Genomic DNA, 17693 nt, shown 5'->3' on the forward strand with positions numbered 1-17693 from the left:
TCTTAGCATGCCCTGCTATGGTAGCCACTGTCTTACTGGAGTAGTCGCCCTTACTTCTCAATGCCATGCTAACATGAAGCAGGCATTGTGGAAGAGAAGAACTTGGGCCAGGAGTTGAGTGGTGTTAGAACAGAAGGACAGCTGAGGCCCACACACAGCAAGGTGCCCCGCTATCTTATCTCTCCCCTACCCGACTGCATTGTCTGCAACAAAACAAAGAAAACATACTTTCAATCTTCTAGCTTTTCATTACTGGCTTCATTAGAAAAGAGAAACTCCCAGACAATTGTTGAGTTTTTACCTCTTCTTTTTTTCCCTTTAGTCAGGGTGTCACAGTGTAGCCCTGGCTGGACTGGAATGGAATTTGTTATATAGACCAGGCTGACCTTCACCTCAGAGATCTCTGCTTCCTGCTGCACTGAGTATTTTTGTTTATATGTGTTGAGTGTTTGCCTGCATAAATTTAAGTTCCCTTTGCGTGCCTGGTGCCCATGCAGTCAGAAGGAAGCATTGATTCCCATGAGCCACGTGCGTGCTGGGAATCAAAACTGAGTTTTCTGTAAGAGCAAGTGCTCTTAATTGCTGAGCCGTTTCTCTGACCCCTTTTATGACATATTTTAGCTTTTTCATCATTTATTAAACTCTGGCTCAGTCGGATTTTTGTTGTTGTTTTGAGACAGGATTTCTCTTTGCAGCCCTGGCTGGCCTTGAACTCAGAGATCCGCCTGCCTCTGCCTCCCGAGTGTTGGGATTAATGGTGTGTGCCAGCACTGCCAGGCTAGTAGATTTCTTCCTAAAGGTTCTAATACTCCGCCGGAAAGTAAAAGTGTCTGTGAGCACCGGTGAGCACAGGGCTAAACTTTAAGACATCACTGGCTGTGACCCGGTGTTCACCCAGTAACTACGATGGAAAGACCAGAAAACGAATTCATGCCCAGTGTAAGAAAAATTCTCAAAAGTCAACAAATAGCTACTTGACATACACTGCCAACAACGGGTGCCACAGTGACCTACAGTGACCTGGCCCAGAGGCCCCACAAATGGATCGAGCAGCGCGCTCGTCACCCAGGGATGGAGATCTGCAGTCCTATATGTGGGTAGCTAAGGACATGCGCTATCGATGGGTGGCCAACATCAGCTGTCAGCAGTGAACTCTGCCAAGAGCCAGTCTTGGTCCTACACAAGCAGCCACAGACAGCACATAAGGAAATAAGCATGGCAGTGTTCCAACGAGTCTTTATTTATAGACACTCAAATCTGAATTCATAGGACTTTCATGTATCATGAAATGAGAGTTTTCAAAGCACTTAGAAACACAGGGCCCATTCTTAGCTCACAGGCCACACAAAACAGATGGTGGGGCTGGATCTCTAGTACACAGTCACTTCCTAACCTCTGCTCTAAGTAGTTTTTGACATTTATTTGCTGGCATGGACATAATGTCTACTTCCTTATTATGTGAGATCAGTGATATACAATTTGCTTAAGGCTTTGTCTAAACTGCTGGTGTATAAATTTTTAAGACAAAAAAATTTAAAATTATTTATATGTTAAAATTAAATGCTAAAGAAACAAACTGGTCAAGTTTCATTTATTTCTTGACACAACATCTATACAGCTCACACACGCAGCAGGACGCGCACCTTGGCTTCACAACAGCACCAGGCTGCACTTCCGGTTATAATACAGCAGGGGCGGGGTGGCTGGGAAATGTACATTTATACACTTCATATAAGTTAAAGGTGGCTACACTATGACCTAGGGTAGCAAAGGCAAGACTTGGACCCACTGCCTGGACCACTGTGTCTGACCTATTAAAAATGTACCCAGTCATTAAAAATGGCCAGTTGGGGAATAGGCCATGTATAAAATGTCATGTAAAATTTACTCATTTACCTTTTTAAAAAATAACATTTAGACTTTAAACCTTTGACCAGCTTGTCCTGTGGATATACACTGTGGTAGCGAGAAGCACTCTTGCTGCACTTCAGCAACCTGGTGAATTTTGGTTTTTTTTGTAAACCATAACATTTTTGTTAAAACAGCCAAATTAAATCTCTTCTTTATACATCTGTTAGATTACTTCCAAGTCACTCCCCAACCCCCAAAACCAGTCTGACATTTGCTGACATGTTTAATTGGAACCTCTCTTTGTAGTTTCTAAACTGCTGATCTGCAGCCCAGTCTGGTTACGGGTACACCATGAAGACACAGGCTGTCTCCGCTGTCCCGAGGAGAGGATCCTCCAGCCCCTCTAAAAACACCCATCTGACCGTCCTCGGACTTCCGCAAAGGCAGCGACACAAATACACCGGCGGGTCTGTTCTCACGTGTGAATGTCCACAAACTACCTGTTGTAAGCCCTTTCTTTCTTGGACTTCTCCAGGGCTTTGTCCATTGTTTTCTCGTTCTCCCCACGACATTTGGGGCAGTACCACTTGCCCTTTGGTTTATGGTTGAGTCCCACACAGGAGAAGTGGAACCACTCGATGGGGCACTCGTCGTTGTCACAGCCGATCATCTCTCCATAGGAGACCTGATTGCACAGACAGTACGTGGGCTCGTTGGGGTCGATGGGGAGGTCTGCGGGAGAGGCTTCCCTCTCTGCTTTGGCCTTGGAGCGTTTCTTCTTCTTTGAGGTTTTTGCTTTCTTCTCCTTGGGCGTTCCTGAGGTGATGTCATCATGGTCGTGATTATTAGATGCATTCTCTCGATTCTCGTTGTTTCGCTGCCTCCGGGACCGCTTGTTATTCGGCTTGTCTGCCTGAGCGATTGTCTCACTCTTCGACTTGTCCTGGCCGGCCTTGCCGCCGCTGCCAGTGCTGTCGCTGATGTCCTGGTGGGCTTCGAAGAGCTCCACATGACTGTCCACCTGCCTGGTGCGGTTCTCCACCAGCTCCACCATCTGACTGACGATCTGGATCTTCTCATCGCCCAGCTCCTGACTGCGGATCAAGGCCCTCTGGATGCAGTGCAGCACCCGCCTCTTCTGGGTGCCGTCCGTCTCCCGCTTGAACTTCTCATAGTAGTCATCCAGCTCCTTCAGGATCTCTACAACAGAAACAGTCTGCGTTACACATGGCGAGGAACACTGGGAAAGAAGCCCAACACCAAACTAAAGCAAAAATCACAAGGGACCCCAGTTCCCTGTGTAAAACTCTTGCCATGTGTGATCCGGGGCTCCCACCTAGCAAAGCTGAGGTGATGAACAAAAAGTTCAAGCTTAGGTAAAGGGCTTCAGTCTCAACTGTTTCTTCCCCGATTTGTATTTTCCCCGAATTGTATTTTCACAATTCCCATCCAAATATCTCTGTAAGAACTTAGAGCTTTTATTCTGTATTTTTTTTTTAGGTTTGGGTTTTGTTCTCCATCTTACACGAGACACAGTCTCACTGACTCTGGAGCAGGGAGTGAGGGCCTGTCTCCACCTCCCCAGCTGGAAATGACAGGCACTTTTTACCCGTGTTCTGCCCATCTGAGATCAGGACTCCCCACCCCCTTGCATCTGAGCATTTCAATGTCTGTAACACTCTACAGAGAAGGTGTGTGGACTTAGACGATGGCACCCTATGGCTTAAAGACTGGGATTACAGCAGAGGCCCTGTGTGTATCTGTCCTCTTGAACACTCTGGCATGACGTTCTGTATTACTGAAAACAAGAACGCTTTGCTCAAGACAACCTTGCTTTAAAACCAAAGTGACAGATTTGACTTTACAACTTATAATAATTTTAAATTTTAAATTTACAGCTTATAATACTGTTTGTGTAGCCTTGGGTGCCCTGGAATCTACAGAGATCTTCCTGCCTATCTCTGAGTACTCAATATTACCATTCTGAGAACTAAACCCTAGTATTAAATTTAAGCCTTCTTAGGAAGGCTAAAAATAAGTCTATATGCTTATAAAATATCATTTGGCAAATGGAATTAGACAATTTCCCAAGAAATAAGAGCTGTTAAGAAGTCTAAGAGAAATCAAAGAATTCAGCTCACTACAGCCCCTATTCCAGGACTCACGGCACTGCAGCAGAAGCGCGGGTGTGAGGCCAGCCTGGGCTACACACCCAGACCTTGTCTCAAGAACAAATAGCTTTCCCTTTGCAGACAGTCCCTAGAGCCTGGGTGTTTTCCCACGGCCATAGCGCAAGGAGGGATTTCTGCTTGAGGTGTAATGGGTATCAACACTGCTTTACAAGAAGTGCTGGAGATCGCTCTCATCCACAGCTCAGGTTTACAAAGCCACCAAAGCCTTAGACAAGTGCCAAACCCATCTTTGTGTGTTTATATCCAAGTATGGCAAGTCTCTGTGTCAAGTAGATAGAGATCCTTTGCGCCGAGCATCAAATCAGTCCGACTAGGGGTGATAACAGCAAAGTAGGGGAACGGGTGGGCGTCTGTAAAGCTGACAGAGGGAAACCCTACAAAGTGGGTGGCTGCAGCAGTGAGTGCTTCAAGACTACAAAGGATCTCAGGCCAAAGATGTCAGAGAGTGCTTCAAATGCCAGAAATGAGCAAATAAAATCGATGGCCACTTTAAAAATAAGGGATTAGACAATTTAAACATTGTGCACCAAAGTCTAATTATATACACAGAAAGGTCCTTGAGCAATTTTCCTCAAACATCAAATAGTACCAGATTTTTTTGAGACCCTTTTGCCATTTCTTAAGGCAACCACTGGAAATCAGAAGGGCTATCCAGAAACTCTGTTCTCTTTTCTCCTGACAGTGAACATAGGAACTCAGGCAGAAGTCGGCAGAGATCTTTGAATTCCAGGCCAGTGTAGCTTACTTATACAGGCCAGCCAGGAGTACATATGGAGACCCCCGTCTCAAAACAAACAAAAATAACAACAAAAATCCTACAAGACATCAACAAGGGCTGACATGGAAGTACCAGGGAAGGCTATGTTCAGGTTCTGGAGAATTCCAGGAAGAATCACAAGACACTATCCCACTGCAAAGGAGGATGAACAGTCCCACTCTCCAAAGAGACAAATCAACTGATCTGACTTATCAAAAATAACCCAAAATATGCATTTTTTGGCATGATGGCACATACCTTAAACTCCAGATTCACAGGCATTAGAATTTTTAGGAGTTCCAGGTCAGCTAAGGCTACACAGTGAAACCTTATCAAAAAAGATAGTAAGTGAACAACAACCCAAATTTTGTGTTATTTAACTTTGGCTTAGCCAGTAGTCAGGTTTCTTTTCTTTGTTTGTAACCCAGCATGGTTAATACGTTAGACAATCAAAGCTGGCCTTGAGTTGCTGATCTTGCCTCCAATAGGATTACAGGCATGTGTCATCGCACCCAGCCATGTTTCAAAAATAATGCTGGTATTTTATAGAAGAGCAATTCTACCCATTGCTAAATTAAATTTGAACAACAGCTTCTTTTTGCTTTAGGTGAAGCTTAGGGAGAAAAATCCCATTAAAAACTTACCACAAGGTTACTGTGGGACCCACACAATAGCAGTTACCCTAATCAAAGTACTCAATCAATAAAACCACTGAAAGCAACAGACAGGAACAACGCAGCTGAACTTCGGAGTGCTGCTGGACCACCATAAAGTACCAGCGGAGATAGAGATGGTGAATAAACCATCTAGTCTGTCCTGTTCTCTAGAAGCTATTTTAACTTACATAAGGTAGTACTAAGTTTCTAATGAGGCACTGCTTCCAAGGTATTTTTATAACATTTGAAAAAATGACTCGGACAACAAGTTCTATTTACAACAACCGAAACCTAAGTTCTTCCAGACTCTTCTACACCCGAAGCACTGGCGACCGTCAAAAAGCTCCACCTGCAACAGTAACTCTGAGCAAGTAAGGGCTTATTCTAAGGTCGGTCCACACAGCGTGGGAGCCGCGTCGGCGGGGCTCCAGGAGGACAGCACCCGAACACACCGACCCGTGTCCCGACAGGACCCTCCCCGCTCACTCACGCCTCCGGGAAATGCGACAAGTGGCCGGAGCTGCCTGCGCGGCGCTGGAGCCGAGAAGGAGATCGCAGCGGCCTCCCGGGGGCCATTGCCGCCATGGCCCCGCGGCCGGAAAGTGACCGCGATCCCGGCAGCCTATGAGACTCGCCAAGAGCGCTCCGCCCCGCCCCGAGGCCTCCGTGAATCGACGACGCTGAGGGCGGAGATCACAGGAGGTAACCAACCAAACCGCAGGAGCCGCGACGATGGCCCACCCCAGCAGCGACAGGAGCCAATCCGAGGCCAGAGGACGGGCGACCCGAAGACATTCAAATCAACTCGCCTCCTCCCTCCGCCCGGCCCTCTGCCACAGAGAGAATAGCAGGCAGCGGAAACACAGACCCGAGCGCGTCCCCGAGCCAGGCCCGCCCCCATGCAGGCCGTCCCCCAATGACTGCGCAGCACACTGATAAGGACATTCCACGGGGGACGTTGCGACCAATCACAGGGCCGCAGAGGCGGAACGTTCCGCAATATGTTAATGACTCTCCTATAAACCGAGCTGCGAAGCTGCAGCTCGGACAGAGCGCGCAGGGGCGCTTTCCCCGGCAGGACTCGGCGTGCGGGCCTGAGTGTCGGCCTTCCACCTCCCCCCAACTCTTCCGTTTCCCTGCTGCGCAGTTCTGTAAACAGGAGTAAACTCCGAGCGGCCATCCATGTCCAAAGCAGAGCCCCCTGACCTAGCAGCAAAGTTTCCCCAACAACCGACAGGACCCAGCGGGCACGCAGGCTCCGCCTCTTCGCCACTCGGGGCAGCCCGGGTCTCCGGGAGGACTGCAGGTCTCTCACCTGCCCCGCTCCTCTCCGGCCGGAGCCACACTCGCGCCCACCGAGCACAGCCCAGTCGTGCACCGACCTAGTCGACTACTATCCTCCCTTCTACGCTCTCCCTCCGCCAGGCACACCGCGCCGGCGCCCCTCGTAGTCGGCCCCGGAGCCGGGTCCAGAGCCAAGGGAGGGCCCAGGCAGGCAGGGCCTGGGCGATCGCGCGACCCCGGGTCCGGACTGCCCAGTACTTTATGTAACACTCGGGTTCGGGACCGGGCGGGGGGCGGCGACTCTCCGGACCGGCACTCCAGATCGCGGGAGCCCGGCCCGCAGCCGCCCCTCCAACCGGGCGCCCGCGCCCTGCGGCCGCCGCGTCCGTATTGCACTCCACCTCGCGCGGCCGCCCGCGCCCCCTCCCCGAGGACGCGGCCGAGCCCCGCGCCCCCTCCCCCGCAGCACCGCCTCATCACTTCACTACAAAGAGCGCTTTGGTCGCGCAGCCTTGCAGCCAGCCGTTCGCGCTCCTTCCTCCTCCATGTCCCGGGGCTCGGCACACAAGGACCTCGGCGTCTCAAAGGCGCTCCAGACCTTTTGTTCCTAGCCCTCCGAGGACGCCACCGGGAGCTCCGGCTCCTGCAGGACCAGCCAGCCTCGTCGCCGGGACCCGGGGATGGACGCGGCCGCCCCCGCCCATCCATCACCCGCCGTACCTTGGTATTTGGCGTCGATCTCCCGCATCAGCGAGACGTTCCTCTGCAGGTCGAAAGGCAGTGACTCGATGGAGTCCAGGTAATCCTCCACATAGTTCACCAGGTGGATCTGCTCCCCGTTGGCAGGACTCAACATGGTTCACCCCGGAGGTCCCCGGCGACTCGGCGGCTTTCCGCTTCCTCCACCCCCCGCCCCCCTCAAACAGCACTGCAAAATGCAAAAGCTCTCGCCCTCCCGCGCCCCCCCGCGCCACTTCGGCCGGGCCGGCCGGCGGCTACATCTGGCGCCCGCCGCGCCGCCTCCGGGGCCGCGGGGACCCCGGCGCCTGCAGGCGCGGGCCGCGGCGGCCGAAGCTCTGGCGCACGCCCCGCCGGCCGTGCAGGCCCCCTCCCGGGCGGCGGGCGGCGCGGGGGGCCGTGCGTACGAGCGCGCACACACCCAAAGGGGGCCGGCCACCGCCGCCCACCCGCCACCAGCGTGGAGAGCGGAGAGAGCGGGGCCGGCAGCGGGAAGGGCGCGCTCCGCCGCCTGCCTCGCCGCACTTGTCCAACGTGGAAAACCCAAATACCAGTTTCAAACACTTGGGAAACATTCAGCCCCGCGCGCAGCGCGCATGCGCCTCGCCACCCCCCTCCCTCCTCCTCCCGGAGGCGGCCCCGCCCCCACCGCATTCACGCCCCTCACCGTCCCGGGCCGGGGGGCGGCGGGGCCGCGAAGGCCGGCCCGCGCGAGGGCGTGGCCTGTCACTGTCGCTGGGGGGCCAGGGTCGCGGAGGGGACAGGCACGGGGCCGCCCGGGGCAGGGACGGCCGGCGACGCGAAACTTTACTAGGAGTTTGGCACTTGGTGGCGGACCTACTGGGCGGAGCCGCACGCCGGCCAGGCACGGCGGGGAGGTGGCCCGCTCCTCTAAGGACACTCCGGGGCCGGACGAGCCGCCACAGCGCCGCTCTCCAGACAAGACTATACAGAACACAGCCACCATCCTCCGGGCTGAACTGCATTCCCCCCGCCCCCGAGCGCGGTATAAATAGGGCCCCCGACGGAACTGGCAACGGCAACAGCCAATCCCCTGGCGGCTCTTACCTCTGCGGCCAATCTGGACGAGAAGGAGGTGTGGTGGGGCCGGCAACGCCTCCCGCACGCCTAGTACTAGAGAGCTGTCCTCGGCGAGCAGGACCGAGCAGGCGGGTCCGAGGGAGGCGGAAGTGGGCGCGCATGCGCAGGGCTCGGGCAGGGGCTGCGGACCCGCGCGGGAGGGCCGCTCCCGAGGCGCCGCGGGACCACCACTCCCAGCATCCTCGGCGGCTGCCCGCGCCTGCGCCGTCCTTCCCCGCCGTCCCTTTGTGTCGCCTCTCGGAGCTGAGTTTGGAATGGCCTGGAGACAAAGGGGCCCCCGAGGGGTGCTCTGTGCAGCTCGGAGGTCTACGGAGGGCGGGCTGGCGGGAGCAGCGCCCCGATCTTAGCCCTTGCCCTGCCGCCCCCGAGTCTGCCCGGGTCCTCACCATACTGAGGAGGCTGCGGGCACCCCGGGCGCACGCCCGCAGGTTGGCGCAGCCTTCGGATCCCCATCCCGCCCTTCCCCCACAGCCCCGGATTTAGGGCTTTCTGAAAAGCCCGGGCCGAGCGAGTGGTTGCCTAGGCGACGGGCTCCGGCGGCCCCGCCCCCTTCCGGCCTAGGTACCGCCCCGGGGCGGAGTCTGGCCTGAGGTCGCCTAATTTCGCGCCTTTGCATTGCTGCCTTCTCCTATAGAATCCCGGGTCCTCAGTCTTGCTCTGCTGCCTGGGCGGTTCTCCTGGGTCCTCCCGCCGCAGTGTCCTCCTGTGCCGAGCGCTGATGAGTGCTCTCCGCCTCGCCTGTTGGAATGTCGCCGCGGCGCCAGGTCAGCTCACTGTCTTCAGCCTCCTCCGCCGTGCTCGGTGTTGTATTTCAGCCGCCGGGATTCGTCTTCCGGCAGAACAGGACTCACCCCTTCAGACCCAAAAGATGTAGTTTGGAAGGGTTTGGAACGACTCTTGAAACACGGTGACATCCTAACCCCCTCGGCACGTGTGGAAATACTCAGTGCGCCCCCCGTGACATCCACACTTCCACGCAGTTCTCTACAATAGAGTATCGACGGGGGCGACGGCACTCGTTTCAGCGATCGGTCATAGGAGTGTCAGTGCAGCAAGAGACATTCAATTCAACTGTCTGCTTTTCGAGTTAGATCGTTCAGATTGGGACGTTGCTGTGGGTGTGCACCTTGAAGCACAGGGCGTACATTTTCTGCTGGCGAACGTCACTTGGATGTCCTGTGGTGGTTTTTTTTACTAACATCCAACTGCTTTCAGTCCTAGCCAGAAACAGGAGAATGGAGTTTCACTTAGTTGCCAGAAGAAAATCTTTGTCCACTAGTCTGCACAAAGGCTAACAATATGGCTTCGGGACACGACGTGGAATAAAGCGTGGGCAGGGGTCCAGAACTGAGTATGAAAAGTGAGCCTTTTCTTTAGAGGTCATGTAAGCAGTTTAAAGGCACAGTAGCAATTAAGAGACAGGTATCTTAATCTCAGCGCTATCTAAGTTTAATAAAGATTAGGTATAACTGACCTTTTCCCAAGCTAACCAAGCCGGAGTTTGAACCCGGTTACCTTAGAAAGTTCACAATACTCTTAATCCATTCTGCTGCTCATTGAATTCATAGACACAAACCCAAGGACATCTTGTTCACCTGACCAGAATTATTTCACAAGTGCCTACCACATGCTAACTACATTGTTTTATGTCCTGGGAATACTGAGTATGTTCACCTCTTTGGGGTAAAAAAGTATTTTTTTAATTGGCCTTATAAAGTGGCTTTCTGAGCATGCTCAGAAGACCAATAGATAAAATATAGTTCAACTATAACCAAGCATTTTAAGTAGACTGTGTAGAAAATCAAAGGCTGGGAGATGGCTGAGTTAACTTGAGTTCAAAGCCTTGAACCCACACGGTGGAGTGACTGAACCAGTCTGGAGAGTTGGTCCTCAGGCCTCCACATACACACTAAATTAATAAATACAGTCTTTAAGAAAAACCTCTTCCTGGGAAGCAGAGACTGGGGAGGCAATGACAGTGGGTCCAGAGAGAATCTGGCAAGACACGTTTGAGAGGCTCCTTTGAGGCTCTGGTTGGAGGTGTTCCCTGAGTGAGGCTCCTGGGACAAAGGGCACCCTCCTGCTAAATGCCAATTTCCCATTCTCACTTCAGCTAGCCTGAGCTGGGCTTCCATTCCCAGTCCAAGCCTGTGGCTATGTGTAACGTTTTTGGTTTTATAAGAAGTCTGGGGACACCAAGATGGCTTGGCCAGGAAAGGTGCTTGACATCAAGTCTGATAACCTGAGCTCACTCCCTGGGACCCCACCTTGTAGAAGGAAGCTCCCCAAGCTGTCCTTGGGTCGCCTCACTTTTGCTGTGGAATACACATACATATACAAATAAATGTATTTTTTTTCTTTTTGGATTTTCAAGACAGGGTTTCTCTGTGTAGCTTTGGAGCCTATCCTGGAACACACTTTGTAGACTAGGCTGGCCTCGAATTTACAGAGATCCACCTGCCTCTGTTGGGATTAAAGATGTGTGCCACCACCACCCAGCTTAGAACTGTTATTTTATATATCCACTCTAGTTCTTTGAGTTCGCATTCCAACCTTTAGACACATCTTGTATCAGAGTAAAAGCTTTCTCTAGCAGGTCTTTCACTACCTGCACAGGAAGAGTTTCTGAGGGACTTTCTCAGGCCAAGCTCTTTGATGAATTTGCAGGATTTGCCAAGAAGGTCAAGAATTTACAGTTAAGTACCCAGGGAGTGGCAGTCCACACTTGTAATCCCCAAACTGTGGGAGACTGAGACGGGGAGTTTAAAGGCGAGTAAGCTAGTAAGATTTACATAGTGACAGCCTGGGCTACTGAGTGAAACCATATCTCAGCAACTGAGGTAGGTGGGTGGGAAAAGAGAATTGTATATCACTCTAAGAACGAGACAAACGCACACACGTGCGATGACAGAATGATAGGAAGGCAGGTGGCTGTGAGGAAAAATAATATTCCGGGAGAACTTGGGACACTTGGGGACCACGAGTAACCCCCATAAGGCACAGAACACAGTCTGTTTACGTGGCAGTTTAGCTTCAGGCAGGCAGTGAGAGTCCAGAATCGTCAGGAGAAAAAGTGTTCCAGGAACACAGGTGCTTAATCATTTGCCTTTCAGGAGAGCACCAAAACAGAGTGAAAACCAAGACTGGAAGGGCGGAGGCTGCTCAGTGTTGCAAGGACCGGACAAGCAAAGGGGACCTAACTCAGGACAGTTCTTAGGAGACGGGCGATGGTACTTTTCATCACGTTTCGATTGGTTTCTAAGGCAGGATCTCATATGGGGACGCTGGTCTTGAACTTGATGCTCCTTCATCCCCCCCCTCCCAAAAGCTTTGATTTCAGATAGACACCACCAGTGTGGCTCTAAAAAATTTTAAGCAATTTATTCTTACGTGAATGGGTATTTTACACGTATGTCTGTCTGTGGACGATGTGTGCAGTGCCTACTGAGTCCAAAAGAGGCATTGGCCCCTCTGGAACTGGGATTATAGACTAGAGTAGCCAAGTGGGTGCTGGGACTCAAACCTGGGTCCTCTGGAAGAGCAGCCATCTCTCCAGCAGACATTTCCAGTTACATATACTTGAACAGTCATTTCCTGGCGTTGTTTTTTCATCCTAAGGCCACAAGACAGTGTAAAGTACACAAATACTGTGTGTACGGAGTGCGGACATGTTTGGGGATGTAGTGTTGGTCTACATGTGCTGAGTGTGGCAAGGTGCATACTGGCATGCATGCTGTGTGTATGTTGGGGTGCAGTGTGTGTTAAAGCACAGTGTTTGAGCGTAGACAAGATGAGTACACGCTGGGGTGCATAGTGTTTCTGGAGTAGGCAGTGTGTTGGAGTGTCGGGTTGAGATACACACGTATGTACACAATGTTGCGGTGCACACCAGATCTCAGCAGCAGGCACAACGATGTACACGGGGACCAATCTATCCACAAGGACGAGCTGTGAGACCTGCGCTATAAAGGGGAAGGGCCGAGGGGCCCCGTTTCTCTATGAGGTCTACAGGCTACTGCACTGCTGGGTTCACTGCCAGACTCCGGGCGGAGAGAGTATTCTCTTCCGGGAGTGGGCGGAGCCCTGTGGGGACTCGGGCGTGGCTTCTGGGTCGCCGGGCGGGGCTTGTTTTCGTGGGCGGGGCGGGGCCTGGCCTGCGGAATTGCCTTGTGCCTGGTTCACTAGTGTTCCCCCGACATGCTGCGGGCACGCGGGCCTGGGCCGGGCTCTCTGCTGCTCCGGGAGGCTCTGGCTCTCGGGCGGCGCGGGCAAGCGTGGCAGCGGCCGCAAGGCCAGGACACCGGCGTGCAGGTGCACAACAGCCTCACGGGCAAGAAGGAGCCGCTGATCGTGGCCCGCTCGGACGCCGTTTCCTGGTGCGTGCGCCGGCGGGGCGGGGCGTGAGGGTCTGCAGGGGCGAGTGCGTCCTGAAACCCGCAGGTGTGGTCCCCGGAGCCGTCACCAAAACACCGTGTGCGCGTGTGTGCCTGTGTGTGTGTGTGGGGGGGGGGGGGGGGTGTGTGTGGGGAGGTGATTGTTATCGAGGGCTTAGGGCTCTTTTTTGCAGATATCTCACACGGTGGGTCTTAATATGTTCCTAGGTATAGCTGTGGACCGACTGTGTACGACCATGCACACCTTGGCCATGCTTGGTAAGTTTCCTGATTTGAACTTGGTGATAAAGTCAGAGGGTCACTTATTGTGTAAAGGGTAAATTGTTAGCTTGTATTTTTATCTGTTTAATGAACCGAGTAGTGACTGCATTCTGGGAATTGTGAGACCTCAAATTGTTAGTCTTGTTTAGTGTTTGCAGCTGTTTTTGGTTGTATACTCAGTGCTCAGGTCTGGACACTCAGAGAGTTGATGTGGAGGAACCCAGTGATTTAGATGTTTCTAAGGTTGGTCCAGGGACCCGAATCCAACCGTGGGGTGTCATCGCCTGGCTTTGAATGGGTCACTTGCTGGAGTTGTTGCTTTGAGTCGAGACAGAAATGATAATAGTTCAGTGTTTGGAATCTTCATGGCAGGTTCAGGAAATAGTATATATGAAGTGCTACATAACACGGCACCCCGTGTTATGTGACTTGTTTCTCCTCAGCCGTGACAGCGCTGTAGGGCTGCACTCCTGGGAAGCACTGGAGCTGGGAGGAAGTTCTGCGTTTGTTGACATTCCCCATTTCCTAATATCTTGTTTGTTGTCTTGCACATTTTTACTTGGGCAGTTTTAGACCTAAATTAAACACAAGTGTGACGGCCAGAGGACAGCCTCAGATGTCATCATCAGGTGCTGTCCCCTGTCTGTTTTGAAGTAGAATCTCTCAGTGACTTGGAACTCCACAAGCAGGCTAAGCCAGCTGGCCAGTGAGTCCCAGGGATCCGCCTGTCTGTCTCTCGGTTCTCGAGCATGAATGAGAACAGTAAAAAGCTCTTGTCGTTTGACCTTTTGTCAATGTTGTATTATAGAAGTTTTTATACTTTTAGATAGATGCAACTCACTCGACAGCTCTAAACTTAAAAACAGCGATACCTTATCTTGGAACTGATGCAACTGCTTGGTTGCTTTTTTGTTTTGTTTTATTTCAAAGATTTATTTATTTATTATGTATACAATGTTATGCCTGCATGAATGCCGGCAGGCCAGAAGAGGACGCCAGACCTCATTACAGATGGTTATGAACTACCATGTGGTTGCTAGGAATTGAATTCAGGTCCTGGGAATTGAACTCGGCCATCTCTCCAGCCCCTTTTGGTTGCTTCTTGCAAGAACCCTTCCGGGCTACCAGGTGGGACTCAGTTTGTAAAGAAGTACTTGAATTAGTTCCCTATGAACCAATTATCGACTGTAGAACAGAGCTTGGAAGTTTCATAGTGGTGCTAAGTTATAACACGTTCCTTTTCAAGAATAACAATCATGGGGCTGGCAAAGACGGCTCACTGGGTAAAGGCACCTCCTGTACAAGCCTGATGACCTGAGTTTGATCCCCAGGACTCATGGTAAAAGGAGAGCACTGAATCCCACAAACTTCCTCTGACCTCCCTCTACATGCATGCTGCTGTAGTGTGTGCACACACACACACACACACATACTATATACACACACAATAATAATAATAAATAAAATTGGTGGCTGGAGGGATGACTTAGCACTTAAGAGCACTTGTTTGTGGAGAACCTGGATCCAGTTCCCAGCACCCCGTGGTGACTCACAACCATTCTGTGTATTATCTGATTTCAGGGGCTCTGACACCCTCTTTTGACCACACTAGGCACCAAATAAACATATGGTGCACATGCATCCACGCAGGCAAAACACATGAACGTGAAATAAAACAAATGAATTGGAAATAAAGCAATTTTAAGTTAAAAGTTGAACAGCAACATTGATTCTGTGTTGAAGACAAGCCAACAGTTTTTTTTTTTCTTTCAGCTCATACGTCAGATTTGACATTATCCGAAGGATCCTGACCAAGGTGTTTGGGTGCAATGTGATCATGGCGATGAGCATCACTGATGTGGATGATAAAATAATCAAGAGAGCTAATGAGGTGAGCATAGCGATTTCGCCTTGATAGCCTGGCGGCTGTGTGGCAGTTCTTTGCTGATCGTATTTTTATGTATTTCTTTTTTTTTTTTAACCAGTTTATTTATCCTTTTATTTTACTTGGATTGGTGTTTTGCCTGCGTGCATATTGCATGTCTGTGCAAGGGTGTCAGATTTTGGGGTCACAGACAGTTGTGAGCTACCATGTGGGTGCTGGAACTTGAACCCTGGTCCTCTGGAAGAGCAGTCAGTGCTCTTAACCACTGAGCTATCTCTCCAGCCATCTCCCTCGCCTTTTGAGACAGGGCTTCTCTGTGTAGCCCTGGATGTCCTGAAACTCACTTTGTAGACCAGACTGGCCTCGAACTCACAGAGATCCGCCTGCTTCTGCCTTCCAGGTGCTGGGATTAAAGGCATGTGCCACCACTGCCTGGTGTGTGTTATGCTATGTTGTGAAAAATCACAGTGTCTCCATGATTCAAGCCAGAGACCCTTTTTTTCTGACCCAGGGCACTAACTTGCATGTCTGGCTTCCTGGGAAGATGGTGGGGGGTGTTGAAGGCCAGGGGTTCAGCTGGAGTGCCAAAGGCCTGGCCCACTGACTCCCCGCAAAGGAAAGGATGGCTAACTTGGAATGACTCACACGATAAGACCTGGAATAGCAAGGACTAGGGTTTTTGGCACTTGCCCTATGCAGCTTGTTTCATGGTGACTGTCCCAGTGTGCCCTGTGACCAGCCACTAGGGAATAAAATGTAACCGTCTGACTTTGAGAGTGTGGTACCCTTGAGGAGCGGATCCAGAAGGGAATAGCTTAACCAGATGTTTAGACATATTTAAAAAGCTATAGATAATTCTTTTTTATCTATGAATGCATATACATAAAATTACATGTATGTCTGAGTGTATGTATTATCTATATGTATTGTGTACTTGCTTTCTCTGAGCCAGACGAGCATTGTGAATCAGAGTAGTTGCGGTCCCCCTGACTCTCTCCCAGGGGAGGAGGGAGGCCCTCACATCTCGTGAGATCGGCAGGAGGCCTCTCACCCTGAGATTGGAGAGTGGAGTGAGATTCTCTGTCGCTTAGTTGCCTTTGGGTCAGTCACCCATGCTTCTGATGGGAACCCCATGAACTCACCGACTCACCACAGACTTGGGTGGAATCCTTCCTTTGGTCCATACCTGCTCTGTGTTCCCTTCCATCTCCCCAGTAAAAGTCACATGTCACTGTGTGTGTATATGTGTGCGCACACGCAGGACCGATCTATGGCAGGTTGTATGTATTATATGCAGGCCGGCAGCTTGGTGGGAATTAAGGTATCTGTGCCCTTCTCCCTAGAGTATTCTTTGTCCCTCCCTCCTTCCCCCCACTTCTTGTCTTTCCTCCCATTCCCTGACAGCCCCTGCTCTATATTCTTTCCAAGAAAGAACAATACTACAGAGGCCAGAAATACACATAATAATTAATGGAATTTGTTTCATGATAAAAGATGGCATTTCACATCGCTAGGGTTGGATAATTCAGTCAATAGTGTTGACAGTTGGATAACCATCTGGAGAAAATACAAACCCAAGTTAGAGTCATGCCTCACAGCCAACCTAAAGCAGATCAGAGATTAAATATAAGATGAGTGGAGCCACAGATTCCTGGCAAAAATCCCAGGATGTTTCTGTGACCTCCTTTGGGAAGGGTTTCTCAGTATGTTTCCAAGTGTAAATCCATTTATGTAGACAGACTCAGAAATAGAAAAGATTGGAAAATATAAACCAGGTTTTTAGTGTTCTGTGAATGACCATGCTGTTAAAAAACTGAAAAGGAGGAACTGAAGAGCTGGCTCAGTGGTTAAGAGCATTGTCCACTCCTCTAGAGGACCAGGGTTCAATTCCCAGCACCCACATGGCAGTTCTGGGTATTGGATGCCCTCTTCTGGTCTCCTTGGGCATTGCACTCATGTGGTACACAGACATGTGTGAAGGCAAGCATCCATACACATAAAGAGAACTAATGAAAGATGAAAGCTATCAAGACCAAAATAAAAATGAATCTCAACAGAAGTAGATATAGACATGTGGTACCACAAACGTAAAAACACTTCCTACAATTAAAAAAATGGGTTGGGGCATCTGGATATGTGGGATCTATTTCAGTTTATTCATAATTTGAAAAGGTAAAAAACCGAGCTGGGCATAAACAGCACATGCCTTTAAACCAAGTACTTAGGAGGCAGAAGCAGGCAGATCTCTGTTTTCGAAGCCAGCCTAGACCAGAGTGAGTTCCAGGACAGCCAGAAACCCTGTCTCTAAAAACAAAACAAAACAAAAAATAGGAAGGAAGGAAAGAAGAAATAGGTAAAAGTTACAGCTGAAGGCATTTAGGTAGTGTTGACAAGATCTGAATGTGTGTTCTGTGCCTTACAACGGTGCCTGGACAAGGAGTGTGACTCCCAGGGGCACCGTGGACTCCATGTCTTCAGCACTGACACTGCCATGTTTGTGTCTTATCTCATCCCAGCGGTCTCAGGAGGTGTGAGGCAAACCACGGCTGAGCAGCCTGGCTTAGTGAAGGTAGC

At 50.9% G+C, this 17693-nt stretch overlaps 2 protein-coding genes across 7 annotated transcripts in view; one reads left to right on the forward strand and one right to left on the reverse strand.

The window, feature by feature from the left end:
- Positions 1-1221: 1221 nt before the first annotated feature.
- Positions 1222-7663, reverse strand: Ing1 (inhibitor of growth family member 1). Its single transcript, XM_038326376.1, has 2 exons — positions 7461-7663; positions 1222-3051 (listed from the first exon to the last, which is right to left on the reverse strand). The coding sequence occupies exons 1-2, from the start codon at positions 7594-7596 to the stop codon at positions 2348-2350; spliced, it is 840 nt and encodes a 279-aa protein (XP_038182304.1). The 5' UTR covers positions 7597-7663; the 3' UTR covers positions 1222-2347.
- Positions 7664-8722: 1059 nt separating this feature from the next.
- Cars2 (cysteinyl-tRNA synthetase 2, mitochondrial) overlaps positions 8723-17693 on the forward strand; it is a 31197-nt gene continuing 22226 nt past the window's right edge. For 4 of the 6 annotated variants that reach the window (XM_038329159.1, XM_038329157.1, XM_038329161.1 and 1 more), the window contains exons 1-3: positions 12729-12955; positions 13181-13231; positions 15008-15125. In XM_038329159.1, the coding sequence (XP_038185087.1) occupies positions 12777-12955; positions 13181-13231; positions 15008-15125 (348 nt within the window). In that variant the 5' untranslated portion in view covers positions 12729-12776. Of the gene's footprint in view, positions 9344-12728; positions 12956-13180; positions 13232-15007; positions 15126-17693 lie in introns of those variants that run through there. The other 2 variants (XM_038329160.1, XM_042055042.1) reach the window with 2 other exon arrangements.

The sequence above is a fragment of the Arvicola amphibius genome, chromosome 4 (assembly GCF_903992535.2).
Source record: "Arvicola amphibius chromosome 4, mArvAmp1.2, whole genome shotgun sequence".
In the NCBI taxonomy this organism is placed as follows: Eukaryota; Metazoa; Chordata; class Mammalia; order Rodentia; family Cricetidae; genus Arvicola; species Arvicola amphibius.

Excerpts from the sequence above, each read along its gene's own strand:
- Ing1 (XM_038326376.1), bottom strand. The coding sequence starts at position 7,596 with ATGTTGAGTCCTGCCAACGGGGAGCAGATCCACCTGGTGAACTATGTG. Across the intron at positions 3,052-7,460 it reads GATCGACGCCAAATACCAAG|AGATCCTGAAGGAGCTGGAT; the intron begins GTACGGCGGGTG and ends TTTCTGTTGTAG.